Source organism: Phyllobates terribilis, unplaced genomic scaffold (genome assembly GCF_046119375.1).
Source record: "Phyllobates terribilis strain yellow unplaced genomic scaffold, ASM4611937v1 Scaffold_9__5_contigs__length_417890890, whole genome shotgun sequence".
Lineage (NCBI taxonomy): Eukaryota > Metazoa > Chordata > Amphibia > Anura > Dendrobatidae > Phyllobates > Phyllobates terribilis.
In genome coordinates, this window is record NW_027362769.1 from 156,621,594 (window position 1) to 156,648,690 (window position 27,097).

The window sequence follows — 27,097 nt, forward strand, 5'->3', positions numbered from 1 at the left end:
GATCCAGACAGACTCTTGCATCTTTCATCCAGCCACTGACGTTTCTGGGTTGTGAGCCATGGGGAAAGCAAAATTGTCAATGGATCTACGGGAAAAGGTAGTTGAACTGTATAACACAGGAAAGGGATACAAAAAAATATCCCAGGAATTGATAAAGCCATTCAGCAGCATTCAAACTGTGATTAACAAATGGAAAATCAGGGGCTCTGTAAAAACCAAACCACGGTCAGGTAGACCAACAAAAATTTCGGCCACAACTGCCAGGAGGAAAATTGTTCGGGATGCAAAGAAAAACTCACAGATAACATCAGCTGAAATTCCGGACTCTCTGAAAACTAGCGGTATGGCTGTTTCAAGATGCACAATAAGGAGGCACTTGAAGAAAAATGGGCTGCATGGTCGAAGAAAGCCATTACTGCACAAATGCCACAAAGTATCTCACCTACAATTCTCCAAACAGCACAGAGACAAGCCTCAAAGCTTCTGGAACAAGGTAATTAGGAGTGATGAGACCGAAATTGGACTTTTTGGCCACAACCATAAACGTCACATTTGGGGAGAGGTCAACCAGGCCTATGATGAAAGGAACACCATTCCTACAGTAAAGCATGGAGATGGATCGCTGATGTTTTCGGGATGTGTGAGCTACAAAGGCACAGGAAACTTGGTAAAAGTTGAAGTAAAGATGAATGCAGCACGTTATCAGCAAATACTGGAGGCAAATTTGCACTCATCAGCCCCAAAGCTGCTCATGGGACGTACTTGGACGTTCCAACATGGCAACGATCCAAAGCACAAGGCCAAGTCGACCTGTCATTGGCTATAGCTGAACAAAGTGAAGGTTCTGGAGTGGCCATCTCAGTCTCCTGACCTCAATATCATTGAGCCACTCTGGGGAGATCTCAAGCACGCAGTTCATGCTAGACAGCCCAGGAATTTTTTACAGGAACTGGAGGCTTTTTGCCAAGAAGAATGGGCAGCTTTACCATCTGAGAAATTAAAGAACCTCATCAACAACTACCACAAAAGACTTCAAGCTGTCATTGATGTTAGAGGGGGCAATACACGATATTAAGAACTGGGGTATGTGAACTTTTGATCAGGGTAATTTGGATGTTTTTGGTTGTCATTAAGATTTAAAAAGAGAAAACACAGTAATTTGACAATAAATGGCTTAACCCAACCAATAACCATGAGAGGAGAAATTTTTTTTTTTGTTATCATTCATATTCTCTGAAACAAGGCCAAGAAAGCAAAAATTCTGCTGGGGTATGTAAACTTTTGAGCACAACTGTACCTAAAAATTGTACAGTCTTTGTATTGCTCTTTATTGCAGAGTCATTGCCTAATACTAAAGATTACAAACCGACAATGTCATGCAACTTTTTAGAGCTATTTTGAGCAAGATAAGTCTTGTAGTCACACTGAAAAAGTTCTTCAGGAATGTCTTGCGGAATATGACAAAGTTCATAATGTTGACTTGGCTTCCATAAAGTAAATGGCAAGGTCTTCCTCAATAATGGTAAAATATAGTTCAAAGATTCTCAAATGGTTTACTCTGGGTCAGAGAAATCATGTTGACATTTGGAACTCATCAACAGTCAACTTCTGTAGATGGATATGGAAAGTGCCAGGCGTGAAGTTTCTAGCCACACTTAAGAATTGTGTGGTGCCTCAACAATGAGTGACAGCTCACATTTTACTCAATAAATTATGTAAAAAGTTTGTAAGATCTCTACAGCCTTAAGTGATGGATAAAGGTTCAAGTTGAACACTGAAAAAAAATCTTCCAAATTTAGAATTTTCTTTATCCTTATAGATACCTTATGATCTGTAAAAACAAGACGATAATTTGGATCTAAATGCAGTTTAATTAACCCATTCAATAAGGGAGATTATTGAGCAAACAGCTAAATGTTTCTATCATGATATCCTTAATTAAACTTCCCTTATTAGAAGCTCAATGACAAGAATTAGCCACACGTAATTAGACTTAATAATGGCACAATTAGACAGAGAAATATGAGAAACTTGTCACAATTCAAACAATTTTTACATTATTTGTTTGCATATGTAGATGCAGATATTAGACTAATTATAGGGGGAGAAGAGGAAAGAGTTCAAACCAGGCCCTAGTGCCTAAGAGGGTCCAGGGTCCGTGTGCCACATTAGAACACGCTAGTGTTATAAATCATATGTAGCAGGTGGGGTTCGTATTACAGATTTTTGCATTGTAGACTGGTGTTTCCAGTTAAGATGAAACAGGCTCAGTCTCAACTAAAAAATTGCAATTGATGGAAAAAATTAAAAAATAGTTTTGCTGTATCATTTACCATTTCTCCCAGTGACGGAAACAAAATTTGAAAACAGTAGAAAGGATATTTTACAGGAATAATAGGATTAGGATCTTCATGGGAGGAGTAAAGTAGTTCATGGGTGTAACTTCCCTATCTATAAATTTAATGGAAGATCTGATGGAGCATAAATCTGTTTCCAAGCTCCTACCTGTTCCTTAAGAATTTTGTAAGTAATTCACTATAGATAGTTGTACTATCCATGCCAGATGTTACATAATTTTTTTTTCTTATTTTTGTTTTAACACCCAATTTTTCATGTTGAACTTGACAATGAATGCAACAGTGGTTACAGAGCGGAATAAAAAAATTGTGGAGATATTAACAGATAAAGTATTTGGAACCTAATCAGCTAACTTTCTTTCAAGTCCAAATGGATGTTATCAGATGCAAATATTTAAAAAAAAAAAAAAAAGTTTCATTCCGCTCTGCAGGCACTATTACATCAGTTCAACATGAAACATTTGGTGAAAGGTCCTCTTTAAAGGGGAGTAAAATAATAAAAGAAGTAATAATTACCTTACCGGACTTCCACTACTTTTCTTCCAAACATTCTGATCTTTATTAGTGTTGAGCCACCCCCGTAGTGTTCGAGTTCAGTTCGGTTCGTCGAACACCCGTGTGTTCGCCGAACTGTTCGTCGAACTGTTCGTCGAACACCTTCGAACACCGTTAAAACCAATGGCAGGCAAACAAAAACACATAGAAACACATAGAAAACACCTTCAAAGGTGTCCAAAAGCTGACAAACTGCTCTGAAGACACAACTAACACATGGAAAAGTGACAAGTACATATAGTCATGCGAAAAGAAAAGAGGTGGAGGAGTAAAAGGAGGGGGAGACACAGATATAGGCATGTCATGCCCTTCTAAAATCTAAAAAGTGAGAAGCCAACACGTTCAGTCCGCTCCTGCCCGTGCCACCTCCGTGTCGCCGGGTTTGTGCCAGAGCCGCGGTGAACCCTGACGGCCAGCCCCCCTCTCCCAATACTGGTGCCTGTCCGCTGGTGGGTCGAGCGAGCCCCCCTGTGGTGGAGGCAGCTCTAAGCTTTTTAATTTAAATTGTCCCTCTAATTTGAATGAATACACTTTAAATCCATTTACAAGGATCTATTGGAGGGCAAGTCTCATGCCAGCAGCCGCGTAATTCCAGCTCCAGTAGCGTCCACTAAAGCTGCTGCAGTTAAAAAGCTTTTATAAGGATCGAGCTCGGCTGTCCACCGCAAGGCATCCTACTGCCAGTCCCAGCCCCTATGCCTTGGGGTGCCTCCTGATGCTCTTCACTGAGTATCCCGTGGTCCCGAAGCATTTCCTTTGAAAAAATTAAGTGTCAAAACTACAGGTGGTGAAGCTGGCTTAACAGCCGGGATAATACGCTGACTAGCAGACACTGCTACTAGGCACAAAGTATTTCCTGGGCTAGATGCAGTTAAAAATTTGCAATTAGATACTCTCGTTGGATGCTGAGAAAGCATTCAATAGAGTCTCCTGGCACGCCATATATGATTCTCTTAAAAAGCTTGGGGTAGGGGTCTAGGGGACCCTTTTATAGCCAAAATCACGGCCCTGTATCGCAATACGTCACCTAGGCTGAAGATAAATGGAACTGTATTACCCTGAGGGCTCGGTTGCTACAGAGGTATTGCACCTCACCCAGAGGTGTGATATCTCACTCTCAGGTAAGGATGGAGTGTGGATCAGGACCCGACACCTGCATGCATTACACCACATTGCCGTGGGGCAGGGCGACCAATATGCCCCTGAGATGGGCATGACAGTCCCTGTCCCTGGCTGGAGTGGGGGGAGGGAACACTGAGGAAGGGGAACCCTGTAGTGCAGGAGCAGGGAGGAAGCAGTTCCTGGGTGCATTGAGAAGGGAGTATAAGAGGTGGGCACCATCTTAGTTCAGTGCAGAGAAGTCTGAGCAGAAGTGGCAGGGAGCAGGGGCTCTGCATGAGCTCTGCTCCGGAGGCGGGCCTAGTAACAGAGGCCCAGGCCTGGAAGAGGGAGAAGGAAGGAAGAGGAGCGGAGAAGGCTCCAGGAACGAGGAATGAAGGGATCCCAGGGGTGCGGACGGGCGAGTCGCCACCGGACGCCCGAATCCACCTGCGTGGAGGGGTCAGGCCAAAGGGGGAGACCGGTCCCCGAAACTAGTGGAGGCAGGAAACGACCCTCAGCTAGAAACCGGAGGCTGTGACATTTTATGTGGCGCAGCCCCTCGCTACACCCGCTAGGAAGGCACCACATAGGGTCAGGGAAACTGGCGCCAAGTTTACCAAGAGGAGGCCCGAGGCAGCCGGACAGAAGGGTTGGTAAGAAAGGCCAGACAAAGGACACACAAAGGGGGTCCTGTGAAGCGCTCCAAAGTTATCTGGGAGTTGTCTGAGCCCCTCACCTGGTGAGCACAGTACGACGTGGGCAGCCGTTACCTGCAGACGTGGTCTGGATAATAAGAACTGTGAGTAAAGGCCCTGGACTGCATCACTGACTCCGTGTCGTTACTGCTGCTGCCCTGCACCATCACCCCCATCCTCCGCATACACTGCCCTGAGGCTATACTCCTCCCGTGGGGAGTTATGCTACGCTCTGCTGCACCCACAACACCAGCCTCAGCGGTCTGCCCTAGAGCGGCGGTTCACTCTGACCGCAATCCACGGGTGGCGTAGTCGGACATTTAAACATCAAAACCACATAAATAGTTCCGCCACTGGTTTGACCGCCCTGAGCCACGGAACCGGGTCGCCGCCACGGAGACTACAACCACCAGCATCCACCAAAAAGGGTCCGGCTCCGGGTGTCCCAAGGCCCAGGGGGCGCGTCAGAACATTTTCATCACCTTTCACAATCACCAATGGAACAAGGCAGGGATGTTCTCTGTCCCCTCTCTTATACATCCTAGTGACGGAGCACCTGCTCTCATCAATTCGCCATAACCCCAATATTAGGTGGATTGAGGTGGGAGGCACCGAGTACAAGTGCTCTCTATTTGCTGATGATGTCCTAGTATATATCACTCAATCACATATATCCATCCATGCTGTTATGGCTGAAATAGATCACTTTGTTACATGGTCAAATTTTAAAATCAATGCAGCGAAGTCTGAGGCCCTCGATGTCTCCCTCCCCAAATCCATATAGGATTAAATCCAGTCCAACTTTCCCTTTGCCTGGCCCTCACAGGGTATCAAATACTTAGGAATTCCTATTCATAGAGACCTCTCCCATCTATGTTATCTTAATTTTGGGCCCTTTATTGAACAACTCCATACAGACCACGGTTGGCAAGTTAGAACTGTAAGATTCACTATGTGAACCACTGGTGTTTTGTGGAAAAGCACATGTACACTGTGTTCCAAATTATTATGCAAAAAGTGTTTAGGAGTGATAAGGGAAGAATTTGTTTGTTTGTCAGTTAAACTCATTGATGGTGATGTGTGTCAGGGCTCTTTATATCACTGTAAGCAATTGCAGACACCTGTGCTAATTAGTTTGGCAGGTGTGTCCAATGAAAGGCAAGACTACTTAAGAAGGCTGTCTCACATTATTAAGCAGCCTACATTTTCTGCCAAAATGGGAAAGAAAAAGGATGTGTCGGCTGCTGAGAAGCAAAAAATTGTGGAGTGTTTAGGTCAAGGCATGACTACAATCAACATTGTGCGATGATCAGGATGAAGTGTCTTGGCAATCAAGAAGTATGTAGCTGATTCACAGTACACACGTGTGCGTGCTGATAAGGGCAAATTGAGGACTCTTTCCTACAAGCAATTACGTCAGGTTAAAAGAGCAGCGGCAAAAAAGCCTTGTCATAGCAGCAGACAAGTTTTTGAAGCTGCTGGTGCCTCCAATGTCCCCCGAACAACAAGATGCAGGGTCCTTCAGAGGTTTGCAGCTGTGCATACGCCATCCTGTCGACCTCCTCTATCCACTTCACACAAGCAGAAACGGCTCCAGTGGGCCAAACATTACATGAAGACTGATTTCAAAACTGTTTTGTTCACGGATGAGTGCCGTGCAGCGCTCGATGATCCAGATGGATGGAGTGGAGGATGGCTGGTTGATGGACACCCCACGCAAACATGGCTACAGCGCCAACAAGGAGGAGGTGGAGTAATGTTTTGGGCTGGAATCATGGGGAGAGAGATTGTCGGCCCCTTTAGGATCCCTGAAGGCGCTAAAGATGAACTCCATAATGTATGTGGATTTTCTCAAACAGCACTTCCTGCCATGGTTCAAGAAGAAGAACCGTGTATTTCACAGCAAGATCATTTTCATGCATGATAATGCACCATCTCATGCTGCACATAAAACATCTGCATCTCTGGCTGATATGGGCATAAAAGGGGACAAACTTATGGTGTGACCCCCATGCTCCCCTGACCTCTACCCCATTCAGAACCTCTGGAGCATCATCAAAAGGAGTGTCTATGATGGCGGGAGGCAGTTCACATCTAAGCAACAGCTCTGGGAGGGTATTCTGTCCTCATGCAAAACAATTGAAGCAGAAACCATCCAAAATCTGACAAATTCAATGGACGAGAGAGTTCAGAAGCTCCTTTCGAACAAGGGAAAATGTAACATCACCTAGAATAAAGTTTTGAGTTGAAAACTGTTTGATTTCAGTTTCTAATAACCTGCTAATGCTTATAATTTCAAAAATGACCATTTTTTTGGTCTTTATTAAAATGAAAAGGTTGATCGAAAAGTTTGGCGGATCTAAGAGTGTGGCAACCCAGTAGTCATGATTACTTCGAATTCTAACAATATGAGGGTCGTGTTGCAGGTAGTGCAGCAAGAAGGCACTTATGTGTCTTGCGCATCTCGGAGCCCCAAAATTATTTTCCGGGCTAGATGCAGCTAAAAATTATTATTAATTTTAAATCTGGTGGAGCTTATTATAGATGGCCTAATAGAATCAGTGCTGCACACTGCTACAAAGCCCAAATTATTTTCCAGCCAAGATACAGATAAACATGATTAGTAATTTGAAAGCTTAAAACGGTTGGTAGGGTGATTTTAACCAATCATCCATCTTTTACTCTCCCCAGGATGACACAGGGGTAGAAAAGTCGTTTCGGATCCATGATTTGTTCATCTTTATGAACGTGAGTCTGTCTACATTATCAGTGGAGAGCCGCGTGCGCTTATCTGTCAGCACACCACCAGCAGCGCTGAACACACGTTCAGACAGAACGCTGGCTGCGGGGCATGACAAGATCTCCAAGACGTAAGTGGCTAGCTCCGGCCATTTATCCAGATTGGAAGCCCAAAAAGAGCAAGGGTCCAGTGACACAGTCATGGCTTCAATGTTTACTTGGAGATACTCCTGTACCATCGTCTCTAGGCATTGACTATGTGTCAGACTTCTTGTCTCCTGTGGCCTTGCAAAGGATGGGCTAAAAAAGTGGTGAAATGATTGCGCAAAATTGATGTTACCAGCAGATACTGTGGTTCTGTTATGGTTTGAGTGCTGAACACTTGACGGTCCCACGGTTGGCAAGTTGGAACTGTGAGATTCACTACGTGCACCACTGGTGTTTTGTGGAAAAGCACATGTAAGATTCTGCAACAGTCTCTGCTGATACTCCTGCATGCGTGCATCCCTTTCTATGGCAGGAATAATTTCTGCAAATTTACTTTTGTACCGGGGATCTAACAGTGTGGCAACCCAGTAGTCAGGATTATTTCTAATTCTCCCAATTCGAGGGTCATGTTGCAGGTAGTGCAGCAAGAAGGCACTCATGTGTGTTGCGCATCCAGGAGCACCAAGTCCCTGTTGTGTTGGTGGCAAGGTAACAATCATGCTTCCTTCCTCTGTCCTCTCCCCCCAACCTCGCACAACAGAAATGTGATCAAGGTCTCCCTCATCTGATGAGTCTTCCATCAGTTCGTCCTCCACTTCTTCCTGGGCTCCTGCACCTTCCTCACTAGTTTGGCTGCTACCATGCGCCCTGGTAAAACCATCTCCCCCACCCTCACATGCCTGCCGCCTTGGTGCTGCCGACCGTCTGGACCTTGCAGATGTTAACCCTTCCGCATACAACTCCTCCTCCTCTACTTCCTCCACCTCCTCTTGTGCCACCACCTGACTCCGAATTCTGTTTAACATGTGCTCCAGCATGTAAATCACCGGAATAGTCATGCTGATAATGGCATCGTCAGCACTAAACATCTTCGTCGCCATTTCAAAACTGTGCAGAAGGGTGCATAGGTCCCTGATCTGAGACCACTCCTCCAGCGTGATTTGCCCCACCTCTGGATCTCGTTGGCCCAGGCTATACGTCAGAACGTATTGCACCAGGGCTTGTCGGTGCTGCCACAGTCGCTGCAACATGTGCAGAGTTGAATTCCACCGGGTAGGCACATCGCATTTTAGCCGGTGAAGTGGCAGGCCCAACGACTTCTGTAGAGATGTAAGTCGCTGAGCTGCGGGATGCGAACGGCGGAAGTGAGCACACAGCGACCGTGCCCTCTGCAGAAGGCCATCTAGTCTGGGATAGTGGGCTAAAAATTGCTGGACAACCAGGTTCAACACATGAGCCATACAAGGCACGTGTGTGACATTGCCCCGGCGAAGAGCCGCACCCAGGATTGCAGCATTGTCGCACACGGCCTTCCCTGGTTTCAGGTCCAGTGGAGACAACCATTCATGAAATTGGTTCTCCAGAGCTGACCACAACTCCTCAGCTGTGTGACTCACATTTCCCAGACATTTCAAAGTAAAAACCGCCTGATGACGTTGAGCCCTACTGCCAGCATAGTAAGGAGGTGTGCAGGATCCCTTCTGCGCAGTTAGAAAGCTTGTGGCATGACCAGACAGGCTTTGGGTGCAGGTGGAAGACCGAGAGGAGGTTGAGAAGGCAGAAGCAGTGGAGGAACTTTGACATAAAGAGGATTGACGCACAACTCGTGGGGACTGCAAGACTTGGACAGCAGCCCCTTGTCCTGCTGTCACCATAGTTACCCAGTGCCCAGTCAGCGACATGTAACGCCCCTGTCCATGCCTACTCGTCCAAGTGTCTGTGGTGAAATGCACCCTGTCACACACAGAGTTTCTCAAAGAAGCGGTGATGTTGTGTGCGACATGCTGGTGGAGCGCAGGCACACCTTTCTTTGAGAAGTAGTGCCGACTGGGCATCTGGTACTGGGGCACTGCGACGGACATAAGGTCTCGAAAATCCTCTGTGTCCACCAGGCGGAAAGGCAGCATTTCTGTAGCCAAGAGCTTGCAGATGGTGAAATTCAACCTCTTAGCTTTCTCATGGCTAGGAGGAAATGGTCTTTTACTTGTCCACATCTGAGGGACCGAGGGCTGGCTATTGTGCTTAGACGGGGTTGATAAGGGTGTCCCCGGCAAACTGCCGGTCTGTGAGGAAGATGCAGGCGGACATGTTAGGTTGCCTTGATCCAAAGGTGGTGCTATCGATGTCGGACAGCGCTCAACACCAGCTGGTGTTACCACCTCCAAAGAAAATGATGACCTGCCAATCACGCTGGCTGTTGCGGGTAAAGAGGTGGCAGGTCTGCGCCCCAAAACAGGTGTGATTGCTGTCCCCCCAGTCACAGAGGATGAAGAGGCCGCGGATGCACAAGATATGGCAGACGGTGGTTGGCCCGGCCGGCTAGGCCGCATTGTAGCACACTGAGCTTCCCACTGCAACTTATGCTTCATGTCCATGCAGGGTCGGACTGGGGTGTCTGGGGCCCACAGGGAGAACTGACTCTAGGGGCCCACCTACAGCCATATGCAAATATTTGTTATCCGCTATCCCTGTTATAGTGGAGCATTGACTGGCGGCTCCTGCACATCTACTGTGCACCACTATAACTGGGATGTACAATTACGGTAGTTTGCATTAAAGGGCTTCTTTGGTTAAAACAAGTTATCACCGATCCATGGGATCCACAGGATCGGTGATCACTTATTGATCGTTTGGGTCCGAACATTGGAAAACGCGCCTATCAGAAGAATGGGGAAGTTTCATCCCTGACAGGACACTTATCCCCATTTTAAAATGCAGCTTCCAAAAAAGAGCAGCGCTCACAGTCACTGAGGGAATGACTGGATGAGTGGTCGCATCTCACATGCCGCTCCAGTCTAATGGGGAGAAAAGCTCCACATTCTGCCGATTGTGTCCCAGCAGTCAGACCCCCACCAATCAATATCATCACTGATCCTGTGGAGAGGTGATTACTTGTTTTCACCAGAGAACCCCTGTAAGTGCATCTCTGCCGCTCTGGTCCAAGTATTTAATCTCTAAGGCTGCGGCCCCACTATCAGTATTTGGTCAGTATTTTTTCTCAGGAGTGGGAGCCAAAACCAGGTGAGGAACAATCAGAGAAAAGGTATAATAGAAACAAGTCACCAATTCTGTATTTATCACCCACTCCTGGTTTTGGCAGCTACTCCTGAGAAAAAATACTGACCGAATACTGATGGTGGGGCTGTGGCCTAATGGAAAAAATCTTTTCCTAGTTAATATCAGCAAGAACAAAATGACTGCCATACACAACACAGTCCACTATATTAACACCAATAATACCACATACAAAAGAGACAAATATCGCCACACCATGACTAGATCACATATTACCACCACATAGTGACCGAATAATACTACATTCAAGGAACAAATACGGCCACACCATGACCAGACCACATATTACCACCCCAAAGTGACCAAATACTACAATACTGATCATGAATACAAACCACAATACTAACAACACTGTTATTACCACCAGTGACATTATACACAGGAGCTCTGTATATAGTGTCAGTGTACAGGTAATACAGGGATCACCAGTGACATTATACACAGGAGCTCTGTATATAGTGTCAGTGTACAGGTAATACAAGGATCACCAGTGACATTATACACAGGAGCTCTGTATATAGTGTACAGTGTACAGGTAATACAGTGACCACCAGTGACATTATACACTGGAGCTCAGTATATAGTGTCAGTGTACAGGTAATACAGGGTTCACCAGTGACATTATACACAGGAGCTCTGTATAGAGTGTCAGTGTACAGGTAATACAGTGATCACCAGTGACATTATACACTGGAGCTCTGTATTTAGTGTACAGGTATTACAGTGGTCACCAGTGACATTATACACAGGAACTCTGTATATAGTGTACAGGTAATACAGTGGTCACCAGTGACATTATACACAGGAGCTCTGTACATAGTGTATAGTGCACAGGTAATACAGTGGTCACCAGTGACATTATACACAGGAGCTCTGTATATAGTGTACAGATAATACAGTGGTCACCAGTGACATTATACACAGGAGCTCTGTATATAGTGTACAGGTAATACAGTGGTCACCAGTGACATTATACAGAGGAGCTCTGTATATAGTGTATAGTGTACAGGTAATACAGGGATCACCAGTGACATTATACACAGGAGCTCTGTATATAGTGTCAGTGTACAGGTAATACAGTGATCACCAGTGACATTATACACTGGAGCTCTGTATATAGTGCACAGGTAATACAGTGGTCACAAGTGACATTATACACAGAAGCTCTGTATATAGTGTATACATAATATAGTGATCACCAGTGACATACACAGGAATTCTGTATATACTATATACACACGTGGTCAGAATTGTTGGTACCCCTCGTTTAATGAAAGAAAAACCCACAATGGTCACAGAAATAACTTGAATCTGACAAAAGTAATAATAAATTAAAAATCTATGAAAATGAACAAATGAAAGTCAGACATTGCTTTTCTGCTTCCACTGAATTTAAAAAAAAAATTAAACTCATGAAATCGGCCTGGACAGAAATGATGGTACCCCTGAAAATAATGTGACAAAAGGGACATGTTAAATAAAGTTGTGTCCACTAATTAGCATCACAGGTGTCTACAATCTTGTAATCAGTCAGTGGGCCTGTATATAGGGCTACAGATACTCACTGTGCTATATATAGGGCTGCAGATACTCACTGTGCCTGTATATAGGGCTACAGATACTCACTGTGCCTGTATATAGGGTTACAGATACTCACTGTGCCTGTATATAGAGTTACAGATACTCACTGTGCCTGTATATAGGGTTACAGATATTCACTGTGCCTGTATATAGGGTTACAGATACTCACTGTGCTTGTATATAGGGCTACAGATACTCACTGTGTTGTTTGGTGACATGGTGTGTACCACACTCAACATGGACCAGAAGAAGCAAAGGAAAGAGCTGTCTCAGGAGATTAGAAAGAAAATTATAGAAAAGCATGTTAAAAGGTAAAGGTTATAAGACCATCTCCAAGCAGCTTGATGTTTCTGTGACTACAGGTGCACATATTATTCAGAAATTTAAGATCCATGGGACTGTAGCCAACCTCCCTGGACGTGGGTGCAGGAGGAAAATTGATGACAAATCAAAGAGACGGATAATATGAATGGTAACAAAAGAGCCCAGAATAACTTCTAAAGAGATTAAAGTGAACTTCAAGCTCAAGGAACATCAGTGTCAGATCGTACTATCCACCGTTGTTTGATCCAAAGTGAACTTCATGTAAGACGACCAAGGAGAACACCATTGTTGAAAAAAAAAATAGTAAAAAAGCCAGACTGGAATTTGCCAAACTACATGTTGACAAGCCACAAAGCTTCTGGGAGAATGTACTATGGACAGATGAGACAAAAATTGAAGTTTTTGGCAAGGCACATCAGTTCTATGTTCACAGATGGAAAAATGAAGCATATCAAGAAAAGAACACTGTCCCTACTGTGAAACATGGTGGAGGCTCTGTTATGTTCTGGGGCTGCTTTGCTGCACCTGGCACAGGGTGTCTTGAATCTGTGCAAGGTACAATGAAATCTCAAGACTATCAAGGGATTCTAGAGAGAAATGTGCTGCCCAGTGTCAGAAAGCTTGGTCTCAGTCGCAGGTCTAGCAACAGGATAATGACCCAAAACACACAGCTAAAAACACCCAAGAATGGCTAAGAGGAAAACATTGGACTATTCTGAAGTGGCTTCTATGAGCCCTGACCTAAATCCTATGGAGCATCTTTGGAAAGAGCTGAAACATTCTGGAAAAGGCAACCTTCAAACACGAGACAACTGGAGCAGTTTGCTCATGAGGAGTGGGCCAAAATACCTGTCGAGAGGCGCAGAAGTCTCATTGACAGTTACAGGAATCGTTTGATTGCAGTGATCGCCTCAAAAGGTTCAACAAAATATTAAGTTAAGAAGAAGAACCATCATTTCTGTCCAGGCCGATTTCATGAGGTTAATTTTTTTTTAAATTCTGTGGAAGCAGAAAATCAATGTCTGACCTTCATCTCTTCATTTTCAAAAATTTGTAATTTATCAGATTGAAGTTATTTCTGTGACCATTGTGGGTTTTTCCTTCATTAAACGAGGAGTACCAACAATTTTGACCACGTGTGTAGTGTAAGTGTACATGTAATACACTGACTCACCAGTGATGTCTCTAGGTGAAGTCCTTCATCTTCGCTTTTCTTCTTCATCTGGCACAGACAGCCATCACTTCTTCCAGCCAGGAATCATCTCTGCAGAAAATAACACACAGTTATTAATAACTGATCTCTTCTAGAGAATATTCCCACTTTCCCCCCCCCGACCTCTACACTACACCAGTTGAAGAAAAAAAGCAACATAGTGCCGTCCTGCACAGTAACAGGACCTCTCTTTTGTCCCATCCCATGGAAAACAATTTCCTAAAAAGTAAATTATATTACAGAAGTAATAATGTAATAATAATTGGAATCTAAAGTAATAATGTTCCCCACTGGTCACCATAAACTAATAAAGTATGTTCCTCAATCTGGCTCCCAAACAGTAATTAAGTCCCTTGTCTAGCCAGGCACCCCCATATGTCCCTTCTGGCCACCATTTGTCTAGTGTGACCCCTCCATATATTTATCCTAGCACATGTGTATCGAGCCTGCCCCCTCCCATATACCCATCCTAGCCCCCCCATGTGCCAGTCTGCCCCCCCACATATCCATCCTTGCCTCCATGTTTCCAGCCTGCGCCCCCATATGTCCCCCCCATATATCCTCCATGTGTCCAGCCTGCCCTCTACATATTCATCCTGGCCTCCATGTGTCCAGCCTCTCCCCTCATATATCCATACTGCCCTTACCCCCTGCATATATCCATCCTGACACCCCCCATATATCCAGCGTGCCCCTCCATATATTTATGCTAGCCCATGTGTATCGAGCCCGCCCCCCCCACATATTCATCCTAGCCCCCCCCATATATCCATCCTGGCCTCCATGTGTTCAGCCTGCCCCCCCCCATATATCCATCCTGGCCTCCATAAGTCCAGCTTGCCCCCCCCATATATCCATCCTGGCCTCCATATATCCATCTTGCCCCCCCATATATCCATCCTGCCCCCCCCATATATCCATCCTGCCCCCCATATATCCATCCTGGCCTCCATGTGTCCAGCCTGCCCCCCATATACCCATCCTGCCCACCCCCCTTTGCCTGGGTCCACCTTGGTTCCCCCTTGTGTGTCCTGCCAGGGCTCCCCCTTGTGTGTCCAGCCAGGGCTCCCCTCCCTTGCGTGTCCAGCCAGGGCTCCCCCCTTGCGTGTCCAGCCAAGGCTCCCCCCCTTGCGTGTCCAGCCAGGGCCCCCCCCCTTGCGTGTCCAGCCAGGGTTCCCCCCTCGTGTGTCCAGCTTGGCCCCCCCTCGTGTGTCCAGCTTGGCTCCCCCTCGTGTGTCCAGCTTGGCCCCCCTCGTGTGTCCAGCTGGGCCCCCCCTCGTGTGTCCGTCCAGCTGGGCCCCCCCTCGTGTGTCCGTCCAGCTGGGCCCCCCCTCGTGTGTCCGTCCGGCTGGGCCCCCCCTCGTGTGTCCGTCCAGCTGGGCCCCCCCTCGTGTGTCCGTCCAGCTGGGCCCCCCTTGTGTGTCCATCCAGCTGGGCCCCCCTTGTGTGTCCATCCAGCTGGGCCCCCCTTGTGTGTCTGTCCAGCTGGGCCCCCCCTTGTGTGTCTGTCCAGCTGGGCCCCCCCCTTGTGGGTCTGTCCAGCTGGGCCCCCCCTTGTGTGTCCTGCTGGCCCCCGCCTTGTGTGTCCAGACCATTACACACACACACACACACCTCTTACCTTCCTGCGATCCCGTGCGATGTCCTCCTTCTCCTGAGTTGCGCGCCTCCTTCACAGCAGGCGCATGACGATGACGTCATACGCCGGCCGGCGAAGGGAGACACGCAGCTTCAGCTGCTTCACTGGGACGTGCGCCGCGGTGGTTCAGGTAATGAACGCTGCGTGCGCGCGTCCCTGCATACACTGTGCCTGCGCTTTTAAAGGGCCCGTGCCCCTTAAAACCGCAGGATTTTTTTTTGTTCTCTTCTCCCCCCTCTACTCTGCAGCAGGGGTGGGGCCCACCGGGAAATTTCCCGGTATCCCGCCAGCCCAGACCGACCCTGTGTCCATGTGCCGGTTCATGCATGAAGTACTCAAACTATGTATTTTTTGGCCTCTACTTAGCTTTTGCTGACAAATGTTACAGATAACACGAGTTGGGTCATCTTTATCGATCTGAAAAAATGCCCAGGCTATGCAAGGCTTAGCACCCATGCGACCTGAAGAGCCACCACGACTTGTGGTGAGAGGCAGAGTTGTGTTTGAGGATGCAGTTGTTGACGTGCTTCCAGTACTACGTCTCTGTCCAGGAAGGCGCAACCTGACCTTGTCGTCACTAGCATCTTCCTCCACCTCCTCTGCTGACCTCATCTCTTGGCTGACTGTGGGTTGACAGTAAGTGGGATCTCCAACCTCATCATCATCACCCTGTGCGTTATCACACCCGTCGTTCTCAGAGCCAACCTGTTCCTGCCCTGACAAAAAACTAAAGTTGTCGCTCCAATCAGGTATTTGAGTCTCATCATCGTCTTCCTCATTGTCTCCACCAACAGGAGTTACAGTTTGGGAATGAGGGTCTACATTATGGTCAGAACCTTCTGCGTCTGGTCCTGGATCCGACTCATAAAGATTCTGGGCATCAGTGCAGATCATTTCCTCGTCTGGATTCACAGAAGCGCTGGAGTCGACCTCTGATTCCTAGGCTATAGTATGAGTAAACAGCTCTGCAGACTCAACCATCTGTTCTACCTCATACTCAGACGGGCAGCTGGAGATTTGGGAGCTGTGAGGAAGCAAGTGCGATTGGGGTGACACCTTTGAGGACTGGAGTATTTGTGATGTTGAAGTTGATGTGGAGGAGAGCCCACTTAAAGGAGCACTTGATATCCGTTGAAGCACCTGCTGTTTTTGTGCCTCATCTGGAATTTGTAGCGATTGGCGTGGCCGTAAGAAAGGGATCTTATCACATTGTCCGCTAAAAGAAGTAGACATTTTAGTTTGGCTGGAAGATGGTCTTTCTTCTGCAGATGTTACTGTTGCTTTAACACCTACCCCACGGACACAACCTTTTTTCCCCTTCCCAACACGCCTATTCCCCTTTCCACCAGCAGCAGGCCTTTTTCCACTCATTTTGGTGGTTAACTAATTCACAACTCTGGAGTTGTTTGCACAAAAAAACAATGGATGGGAACCGAGCAGAGCTGAGTGGCCAAACTGTGGTATTAGGCCAAAACTATTGGCTGGGTTAGATGCAGAAAAAAATTATATTCAATTTGCAAACTGATGGAGGTCAGTATAGATGGACTAATAGAACAAGTCCCACACACAGCTAGAAGCCCAAATATTTTTTCAGAGGTAGATGCAGAAAAAAAAAAATATTCAGTTTGCAACCTGATGGAGGTCAGTATAGGTGGACTAATAGAACAAGTCCCACACACTGCTAGAAGGCCAAATATTTTTTCAGAGCTAGATGCCGAAAAAAATTATATTCAGTTTGCAACCTGATGGAGGTCAGTATAGATGGACTAATAGAGAAAGTCCCACACACTGCTAGAAGGCCAAATATTTTTTCAGAGCTAGATGCAGAAAAAAATTATATTCAGTTTGCAACCTGATGGAGGTCAGTATAGATGGACTAATAGAGAAAGTCCCACACACTGCTAGAAGGCCAAATATTTTTTCAGAGCTAGATGCAGAAAAAAATTATATTCAGTTTGCAACCTGATGGAGGTCTGTATAGATGGATTAATAGAACAAGTCCCACACACAGCTAGAAGCCCAATATTTTTTCAGAGGTAGATGCAGAAAAAAATATGTTCAGTTTGCAACCTGATGGAGGTCAGTATAGATGGACTAATACAACAAGTCCCACACACAGCTAGAAGCCCAATATTTTTTCAGAGCTAGATGCAGAAAAAAATTATATTCAATTTGCAACCTGATGGAGGTCAGTATAGATGGAGTAATAGAACAAGTCCCACACACAGCTAGAAGCCCAAATATTTTTTCAGAGGTAGATGCAGAAAAAAATTATATTCAGTTTGCAACCTGATGGAGGTCTGTATAGATGGATTAATAGAACAAGTCCCACACACAGCTACAAGCCCAATATTTTTTCAGAGGTAGATGCAGAAAAAAATATATTCAGTTTGCAACCTGATGGAGGTCAGTATAGATGGACTAATAGAGAAAGTCCCACACACTGCTAGAAGGCCAAATATTTTTTCAGAGCTAGATGCAGAAAAAAATTATATTCAATTTGCAACCTGATGGAGGTCAGTATAGATGGACTAATAGAATGATGCGATGCCCAAAAGATTTTACTTCACTAGGTGCAGTAAAAAAATTGGTATTCTATACACAGGTGGTATATCTTGCAACACAGATAGGCTACTCCACTGACTAACACACTCTGCAATAGGCCAAAAAGGATTAGCTTTGCTAGATTCAGCCAAATGCTGTGAAAAAAACTTGCACAGCACTGGCACAGACCTGCCTGGCAAAAACTGATAGGAACTGATGTAACCTAGTCCTGAAAAGGACTCCAATTACAATTAGTCTTTACTCTCACAACCTATCTATTTAAGAGCACAGACCTGCCTGATAAAAGTCGTAGGAAATGCTGTAACCTAGTCCTTAAAAGGACTGCAATCACAACTATTCCCTACTCCCAAGCTATCTGTAGATTTGTGCGAAAATTGGCTTGAAATTAACAAGGTATAGCGCACACAGCAACGGCGGTGCCGTCTAACACGCAGCTGCAGCAGTGAGAAAATGGTGGCGACGGGGAAAATGGCTTGGTCTTATAGGGCAAGGACATGTGACATACACTGCCAATGACACATGCCCTTGCTTGTGTGAAAAAAAGCACTTCGCTCCGTGTGTGCGCTGCTGATAGGCTGACAGATTGCACCTCCCCACTGTAAATGCGGGAAAGAGAAAAAAAAATGGAGATCTTCATTATTTCTGCAGAGATCCATCCCCTGCCTCTCCCCCCACCCCGCTGTACACTCAAACTGCGTATTAACATTAATTTTCATCATTACTGAGAAAAAATCCAGTTATGATTTTGGTGCACGAACAGTTGTCGAACATAACCTCGAACAGCCGAATTTTTCTCAAATCGTTCGTGTTCGCCGAACGGCTCGAACACCGCCCAAAACAGCTCGAATTTGAGATTGGCGAACAGTTCGAGTAGAACAACGCTCATCTCTAATCTTTATACTTCCTGTTCTATCTAGAAGGACACATGACCACTGCAGCCGATCACTGGCAACAGCTTTGACCAACATGTCACCATTACAGATGGTGATTGGCTGCAGTGGCCCTTTTTAATCTAGACAACAATTACATAGCTGATTTCTGTATTTTCTGCCCAATCTGAACAAACACGTGACTACCGCAGCCACTCATTGACTGTAACAGTCACAGGTTTAACGAGAAAAGGAAGTATAGAGAATAGCAGGCGATTCGGTAAGTGTAGAAACCGGAGCATCAGGTGATCCCTAAGGTGTGTGGACAATTGTTTTTAATCCACCTGCTTTTCAGATCACACAGGTTTTTTTAAAATATTGTTCGCAGTTACTAGAGATGAGCGGATCAGACGAAATTAGAATTTGCCGGTTCACGTGGACTTTTCTGGGAAATTTGATTCGCAGAGAAGTTCTTGTCCACAAATTTAATGTCCTTTATTATTTTCTGGGTTCTCCCCAGACCCCAAAACAAAATACACTTAAGATGTAAAAAAATCAAAAAATCCTTATCTTCTCCTCACCTCTTCAACCCCTCCGCTTCTCTCCATTGACCATCCAGTCCTCGCTGCATCTTCTGATCACCACCGCTCACTCTCAAATCTCTTTGATGAGGCCCAGGAGGGTTTTGCGCTTGTGCGCCGTGACCTTTTGGGCACTTGTGCAGGGGATTTCAGTGTACGTTGCGACAATCTGAAGATGTGTCGATGACCGGACAGTTGATGCACAGGCGCCGGTGAGGTGAGCAGTAAGGTGTGTATAAGAATTTTTTATATTTTTCAGCCATGCACCTACACTTATATTCCTTAAGATAGTGCTGTCCTATAACTTACTAGTAACTTACATTGGGTAAAAATAGTATTTAGTCAGCCACCGATTGTGCAAGTTTTCCCACTTAAAAAGATGAGAGGCCTGTAATTGACATCATCGGTAGACCTCAACTATGAGAGACAAAATGAGAAAACAAATCCTGAAAATCACATTGTCTGATTTGGAAAGAAATTTTTTTCAAAATAAGTATTTGATCAATTACAAACAAGCAAGATTTCTGTCTCTCACAGACCTGTAACTTCTTCTTTAAGAGGCTCCTCTGTCCTCCACTCATTACCTGTAGTACTGGCTCCTCTGTCCTCCACTCATTACCTGTAGTACTGGCACTTGTTTGAACTTGTTATCAGTATAAAAGACACCTGTCGGCAACCTCAAACAGTCACACTCCAAACTCCACTATGGTGAAGACCAAAGAGCTGTCGAAGGACACCAGAAACAAAATTGTAGCCCTGCACCAGGCTGGGAAGACTGAATCTGCAATAGGCAAGCAGCTTGGTGTGAGGAAATCAACTGTGGGAGCAATAATTAGAAAATGGAAGACATACAAGACCACTGATAATCTCCCTCGATCTGGGGCTCCACACAAAATATCACCCCGTGGGGTCAAAATGATCTCAAGAACGGTGAGTAAAAATCCCAGAACCACACGGGGAGACCTAGTGAATGACCTGCAGAGAGCTGTGACCAACGTTACACGGGCTACCATCAGTAACACACTACGCCGCCAAGGACTCAGATCCTGCAGTGGCAGACGTGTCCCCCTGCTTAAGCCATTGTGTAACGGGTCTGGGAGGTGGAACCTCTGAGCTACTATACAAAGGGGCAGTCCTTGTAAGGAAGCGGGTGGCTCCCAGGGAAGGCGGGCAGGTAGTCACAGCAAGTGACAGGAACAGTCTCTGGGTAGAAGGGCAGGAGGTCACGGCAAGTGACGGGAACAGTCTCTTGACAGGCGAGTGGTCACGGCAAGTGACAGCAGGGTAAGAGTCTCTATACAGGCAGGTGGTCACGGCAAGTGACAGCAGGGCAAGAGTCTCTAGACAGGCAGGTGGTCACGGCAAGTGACGGCAGAGCCTCCAGGTAGGCTAGCTGGCGGGTAGCAGGTGAGCGCTCCCAGGTGAGCGGGTAAGAGTCTCTCGGCTGGCTGGCAGGTGGTCAGGGCAAGTGACGGCAGAGCCTCCAGGTAGGCTAGCTGGCGGGTAGCAGGTGAGCGCTCCCAGGTGAGCGGGTAAGAGTCTCTCGGCTGGCTGGCAGGTGATCTCAGGCAGGTATCAGGCAGGTGCTTCCTGATCCGCAGGCGGACTGGTCCATAGACAGACTGGCGGACGCAGGTAGACAGACTGTCGGACCGTAGGAATGCAAGCAGGAAGACAGAGCTGGAAAGCAGACTGGCAACGGGACATGAGGGCTGAAGCAGAGGTGAAAGGCTTTGCAACAACTTTGCTCGGGCACCTGCATTTTGGAGGAGGTGCCTTATATATGGGAGCTCCACCGGCAATTGGCCAGGGACTCCTTAGGACGGCGCGCGCGGCCCCTTTAAGAGAGAGGGAGCACGCGCACGCCCTAAGCACAGTGACCGGGAAGCTGCGAGCGCTGCCAGCAGCGCGGGAAGAGGACGCCGAGGACGGAGCAGGGAGGTGAGAGGAACGTCGTCTCTGCCTAGCAGGAGGCAGGGACGCCGACGCTACACATTACATGTCCGGGCCCGTCTGAAGTTTGCTAGAGAGCATTTGGATGATCCAGAAGAGTATTGGGAGAATGTCATATGGTCAGATGAAACCAAAGTAGAACTGTTTGGTAGAAACACAACTCGTCGTGTTTGGAGGAGAAAGAATGCTGAGTCACATCCAAAGAACACCATACCTACTGTGAAGCATGGGGGTGGCAACATCATGCTTTGGGGCTGTTTCTCTGCCAAGGGACCAGGATGACTGATCCGTGTACATGAAAGAATGAATGGGGCCATGTATTGTGAAATTTTGAGTGCAAACCTCCTTCCATCAGCAAGGGCATTGAAGATGAAGTGTGTCTGGGTCTTTCAGCATGGCAATGACCCCCAGCACACCGCCAGGGCAACGAAGGAGTGGCTTTGTAAGAAGAATTTCAAGGTCCTGGAGTGGTCTAGCCAGTCTCCAGAACTAAACCCTATAGAAAACCTTTGGAGGGAGTTGAAAGTCCGTGTTGCCCAGCGACAGCCCCTAAACATCACTGCTCTAGAGGAGATCTGCATGGAGGAATGGGCCAACATACCAGCAACAGTGTGTGCCAACCTTGTGAAGACTTACAGAAAATGTTTGACCTCTGTCATTGCCAACAAAGGATATATAACAAAGTATTGAGATGAACTTTTGTAATTGACCAAATACTTATTTTCCACCAAAATTTGAAAAAAATTTCTTTCCAAATCAGACAATGTGATTTTCAGGATTTGTTTCCTCATTTTGTCTCTCATACTTGAGGTCTACCTATGATGTCAATTACAGGCCTCTCTCATCTTTTTAAGTGGGAGAACTTGCACAATTGGTGGCTGACTAAATACTTTTTCCCCCACTGTACTACATTATATACAGACTATATTATTTTCATATTAAGTTTTGTAAAGAATTTAGGGCCCAATTCATCACTTGCATTTTTTTTCCCCAAGTCATTTTTCTTTTTTTGCCTTATGACATTCACTGACACTTTTTGTGCCAAATTCTTCAAAATGGCGCACATGGTTCATTCATTTTGCACAATAAAAATGCTCTTTATTTTTGTCTTTTACTTTTTTAAACAGTCACATGTTCCTTTAAAATGTTGCACATAACTTTAACATTTGCACAAAAAAAAAACTCCAGGAAGGGACTGGAATAAATTTTTGCAAAAAATTTTATGACCTTTTAAAAAGTTGCAACAGATGAAGCAGCCGCAAACATCTGGAAAACAAAAATCAAGCCCCATAATGGTCTCCTATCTCAGTATTGGGAAAATCTGTATTCACTGAATACAGATTTTACCAATGAATCAAGAGTGAAAGATCAGTCCAGGAGGAGAAAGAAGCAAATTGCTCTGATATGATATATTACAAAGTTGCTTAATTTCATGTGTACTATTGATTTATGAAATAAAACTTACTCTTTACAACACTAAACATTAGATAACATTAGATAAAAGACAGGCGCAAATGCAATAATAAATCGAGCCCTTTTGTGTGTTTTTTAAACACTTCCAAAAAGTTTCAAACACATTCTTTATTTATAACCGATATTAAACAAATGCAATAAAACTGCTATAAGATATATAATATAACATAATATGATAAAGGTTCCCGATGTTCACATACTATAGGGAACACATGATGGTCATATTAAAGGTCCTAGAAAGACAATGCTGTAAAAAAACCAAAAAACATTTCATACATGTATCCACCATTTCTGGGTTCGTATATCATCTTTACATTCATGTCGTACACGCAGACATTTACAACTCCACAAAAAGCTTCTTATTTATAGTATAAAACAATAAATGTATCTATAAAAATTATATCTCTGTGCAAAAATAAAAACTGCCTGCACCTCCCCTGAAAAACATGGATTTACCTACACAACCCAAATCTTAAAATCAATGTCCACTTTTTGCAATATAATAATTTTGAAAATTAAATAAATTAAAAAATTTGACGTAAATTCATTTCCTAATGTGATTGGCTATGGTGGTCACATGGGATGAGACCTGATTACAGGAGGTCCGGATATTCAGAGACAGGCAGAGACACAGGAGAATGAGTCAGGAAAGCACAAGTGGTTCATCATCATCATTATTATTATTATTATTTCACTTAAAATTATTTTCCGGATTTGTGTATTTTGCTGAAATTCTGGGACACAACCTGAAACAAAAAAAAAGTTTTGTAGGAATTTTAACTTCTCTGTTGAACTTAATGGGAAAATTGTATCATAAATCTGCAACCGATCCACCATATAAAGTATTGAGAAGCAATAAAAAGTTTCACATTTTAGCAAAAATTTGGCAGGCACCAAAAATATGTGACTTTTTCACCAAAAAACCCTTGTGAAACCAATAATAAAACTTCCCGTTGTCTATTCAGAGGATTTGGAGCTGCTATGGAGATATATTAATCAACAAAGAAAGTTTAATCGAGAAGTAACAAAATTATAAAAAGTTGACATTGATTGAAAAATGTAACCCCAAAGATGAAAATGTCATACAGGAAGATTTTAGAGATCTACCCTCCTAAGCATACTTGTTGCCTTGTGCAAATGTCATTGTACAGGAGGAGGAGGTGAGCTGTGATATCACCTATTGTGAATGGTAGATCCTGTGTTATCTACTGTATATAGAGGTGTTATCAGTCATTGTACAGGAGGAGGAGGAGGAGGTGAGCTGTGACATCACCTATTGTGAATGGTGGATCGTGTGTTATGTACTGAACATAGGGGTGTTATCTATCATTGTAATCCTCTCTGTGATGACAATGAAACTGCAGAAAAATCTTCTGTACAGAACATGAATTATAAGTTTTCTTTTAAATAAAATGATTCTTTTAAATGATGACACATTCTATTTAAGGCAGCAAATTATTTCTATGGCTAAGGGTACGTTTAATATATCCGTTTTGTCTGGTATACACTGATGCCTAAGGAATTAGTTGGTTGAGTTGACCTTGTATGTAGGACCTTACTGCTGGGATCTTTACAATTAGCCTTTGAAGCAAAGGGAAAGTCCAAGATAATTGGTGATCTACCCTACAGTTTTGTGGGGTTTAAAGCATGGCAGGAAACCAATTATGATGGCCCACAGGAATGTTTTTAAGCTCACCAATGGTCCTCCGAGTGGAGAGGACATCTCTTTGGTTTATTAAAAAGGTTATCCTATCAATATTTCCCATGGGTAAGTGTTAAATGTATGAATAGTGGGAGTCTGATTGATGGGAATCCCATTGATCAGGAGATTAGGGGTCCCATGTTCCTGGTGTAGAATGTGAATGGAGCGGTGCTCTCAAGAATGAGCATTCACACAAGGGACCCTTACTTTTGAGATCTGTTGGAGTTCCAGTGGTTGGACCTCCACTAATCCTATATTGATCACCTCTACTATGGATGGATGATAAATGTTGGTGTGCTAACCTCTTCAAGTTGATTTAGGGGTAAGATTATAGGGACTGTAGATGTAGCACTTGCACCCATGTCCTATTGCCTATGAGGACCCAAAAGGTCTCTTGGTTCAATTTAGAGACTACAAATGATGTGTATAACCTAGATAAAGAGTTTGGTTTGGAGTGTCAGAGTAAATTTGGGATTTGATAGACCGTGATCTCCTTTTTGGGTAAATATTGACTAAATTTAACAGAAGACAACATCAAATTCCAATATCATAAGCTCTACTATTTGATTTTGATAAACCATGCAGACAGCCATGTTCCCCGAATCATTTTCCGGTCTCAGGAGGGTCGGTCCAAAAACAATCCCCAAGCTCTGTGTTGACATCAGGTTCACGGAGGCGTTGACGACAATCCTGTAAAAATAACACAAGGACATATCAGTTTACATTCCTCCACTTCTTCGGGGGTTAAATTCCTAATGTTGACAAATTTAGGTCCCCATGGGAAGAAAAAGTTGTTACCTAAAGAACAAGTAATTAGCGGCACTGTTTCCTAAGCGCATTGTAGTCTCATATCTCTCTGAAGCGGAGAATTAAATACAGGCCACTTAGATATGTTTGGCCGTGAAAATCTAATTTCTAATCATTTTCCCGTTTGAAATAAAAAAAAAAAAAAAGATGAAATCGCTTGCTTTCGGTATTTTCTACGACGACTCAATCAAAATAACCACAATCAGAAGATTCTTATTACTTTCCTGAAATAAAACATTGTTTCATGGGATATAAAAGTAGCTAATAATTATTCCATTCTAGGCCACATTACTGGCTGCATAGTTAATTTTAGCCAAAGACGATATTTTTTCATGTGCAGGAAAAGAAGCCAATTTATTTTAAAATGAAACAGATCTTAAAGACGAGAGACTGATATCCAATATCTATCTATCTATCTATCTATCTATCTATCTATCTATCTATCTATCTATCTATCTATCTATCTATCTATTATCTATCTATCTATCTATCTATCTATCTATCTATCTATCTATTATCTATCTATCTATTCCTCTATCTATCTATCTATCTATCTATCTATCTATCTGTCTGTCTGTCTGTCTGTCTGACTCTCTGTCTGTCTTCTAATTAAAATGCATAAGGCTTATAATTTGGGAGATGCAAAGTATCCAACGTATATACCAAACCTCTTCCAATAAATCCAAATGGAAACGGAGCATTCCATCAATATGGGTGGAAGATGGCTGTTCAGAATATTAGGACTTCTCATTCTCTTACAATGGGGCAAAGCAATATCGGACTCTATCTATCTATCTATCTATCTATCTATCTATCTATCTATCTATCATCTATCTATTTATCTATCTCTCTATCTATTATCTATCTATGTATTATCTATCTATCTATCTATCTATTATCTATCTATCTATTATCTATCTATCTATCTATCTATTATCTATCTATCTATTCCTCTATCTATCTATCTATCTATCTATCTATCTATCTATCTATCTGTCTGTCTGTCTGTCTGTCTGTCTGTCTTGTAATTAAAATGCATAAGGCTTATAATTTGGGAGATGCAAAGTATCCAACGTATATACCAAACCTCTTCCAATAAATCCAAATGGAAACGGAGCATTACATCAATATGGGTGGAAGATGGCTGTTCAGAATATTAGGACTTCTCATTCTCTTACAATGGAGCAAAGCAATATCGGACTCTATCTTTCTGTCTATCTATCTATCTTATAATCCACCCATCTGTCCAATGGTCCGTCTCTTTGGGCAGCACGGTAGCTCAGTGGTTAGCACTATTACTGAGAAGCGCTGGGGTTCTAGCTTCCAATGTATGTTCTCCCCGTGTTTGTGTGGGTTTTCTCCTGGTTCTCCAGTTTTCTCCCACACTCCAAAGATATACTGATAGGAAATTCGAGTCCCAATAGGAACAACAATGATTATGTCTGTACAGCTCTGAGGAACATGATGGCACTATATAAGACCTTGTGCAGGTGACCGTAATAATCAGACTAGTGCTATCCGTCGTTTTGTGCACATGTCCGATTTTTTCCTCGGACAGAGCTGGTGTGGGGAAAAAATTACTTCATTCCCAAGTTTGATCGGATACTGACACAATGTAGAAGATGGAGACATTTTTTTCTCCATCTTCTCCTCATCTGAGA

General features: G+C 44.3%; 1 protein-coding gene and 1 long non-coding RNA gene across 2 annotated transcripts in view; one reads left to right on the forward strand and one right to left on the reverse strand.

Annotated features, from left to right (window-relative positions):
* LOC141161820 (uncharacterized) overlaps nt 1-27,097 on the forward strand; it is a 101,413-nt gene that overhangs the window by 52,993 nt on the left and 21,323 nt on the right. The gene's annotated exons all lie outside the window — the stretch shown is intronic.
* Nucleotides 23,021-27,097, reverse strand: part of ARHGAP15 (Rho GTPase activating protein 15) — a 1,188,983-nt gene continuing 1,184,906 nt past the window's right edge. The window contains exon 15 of the mRNA XM_073647243.1: nt 23,021-25,319. Coding sequence (XP_073503344.1) covers nt 25,148-25,319 — 172 coding nt within the window. The 3' untranslated portion in view covers nt 23,021-25,147. The remainder of the gene's footprint in view (nt 25,320-27,097) is intronic.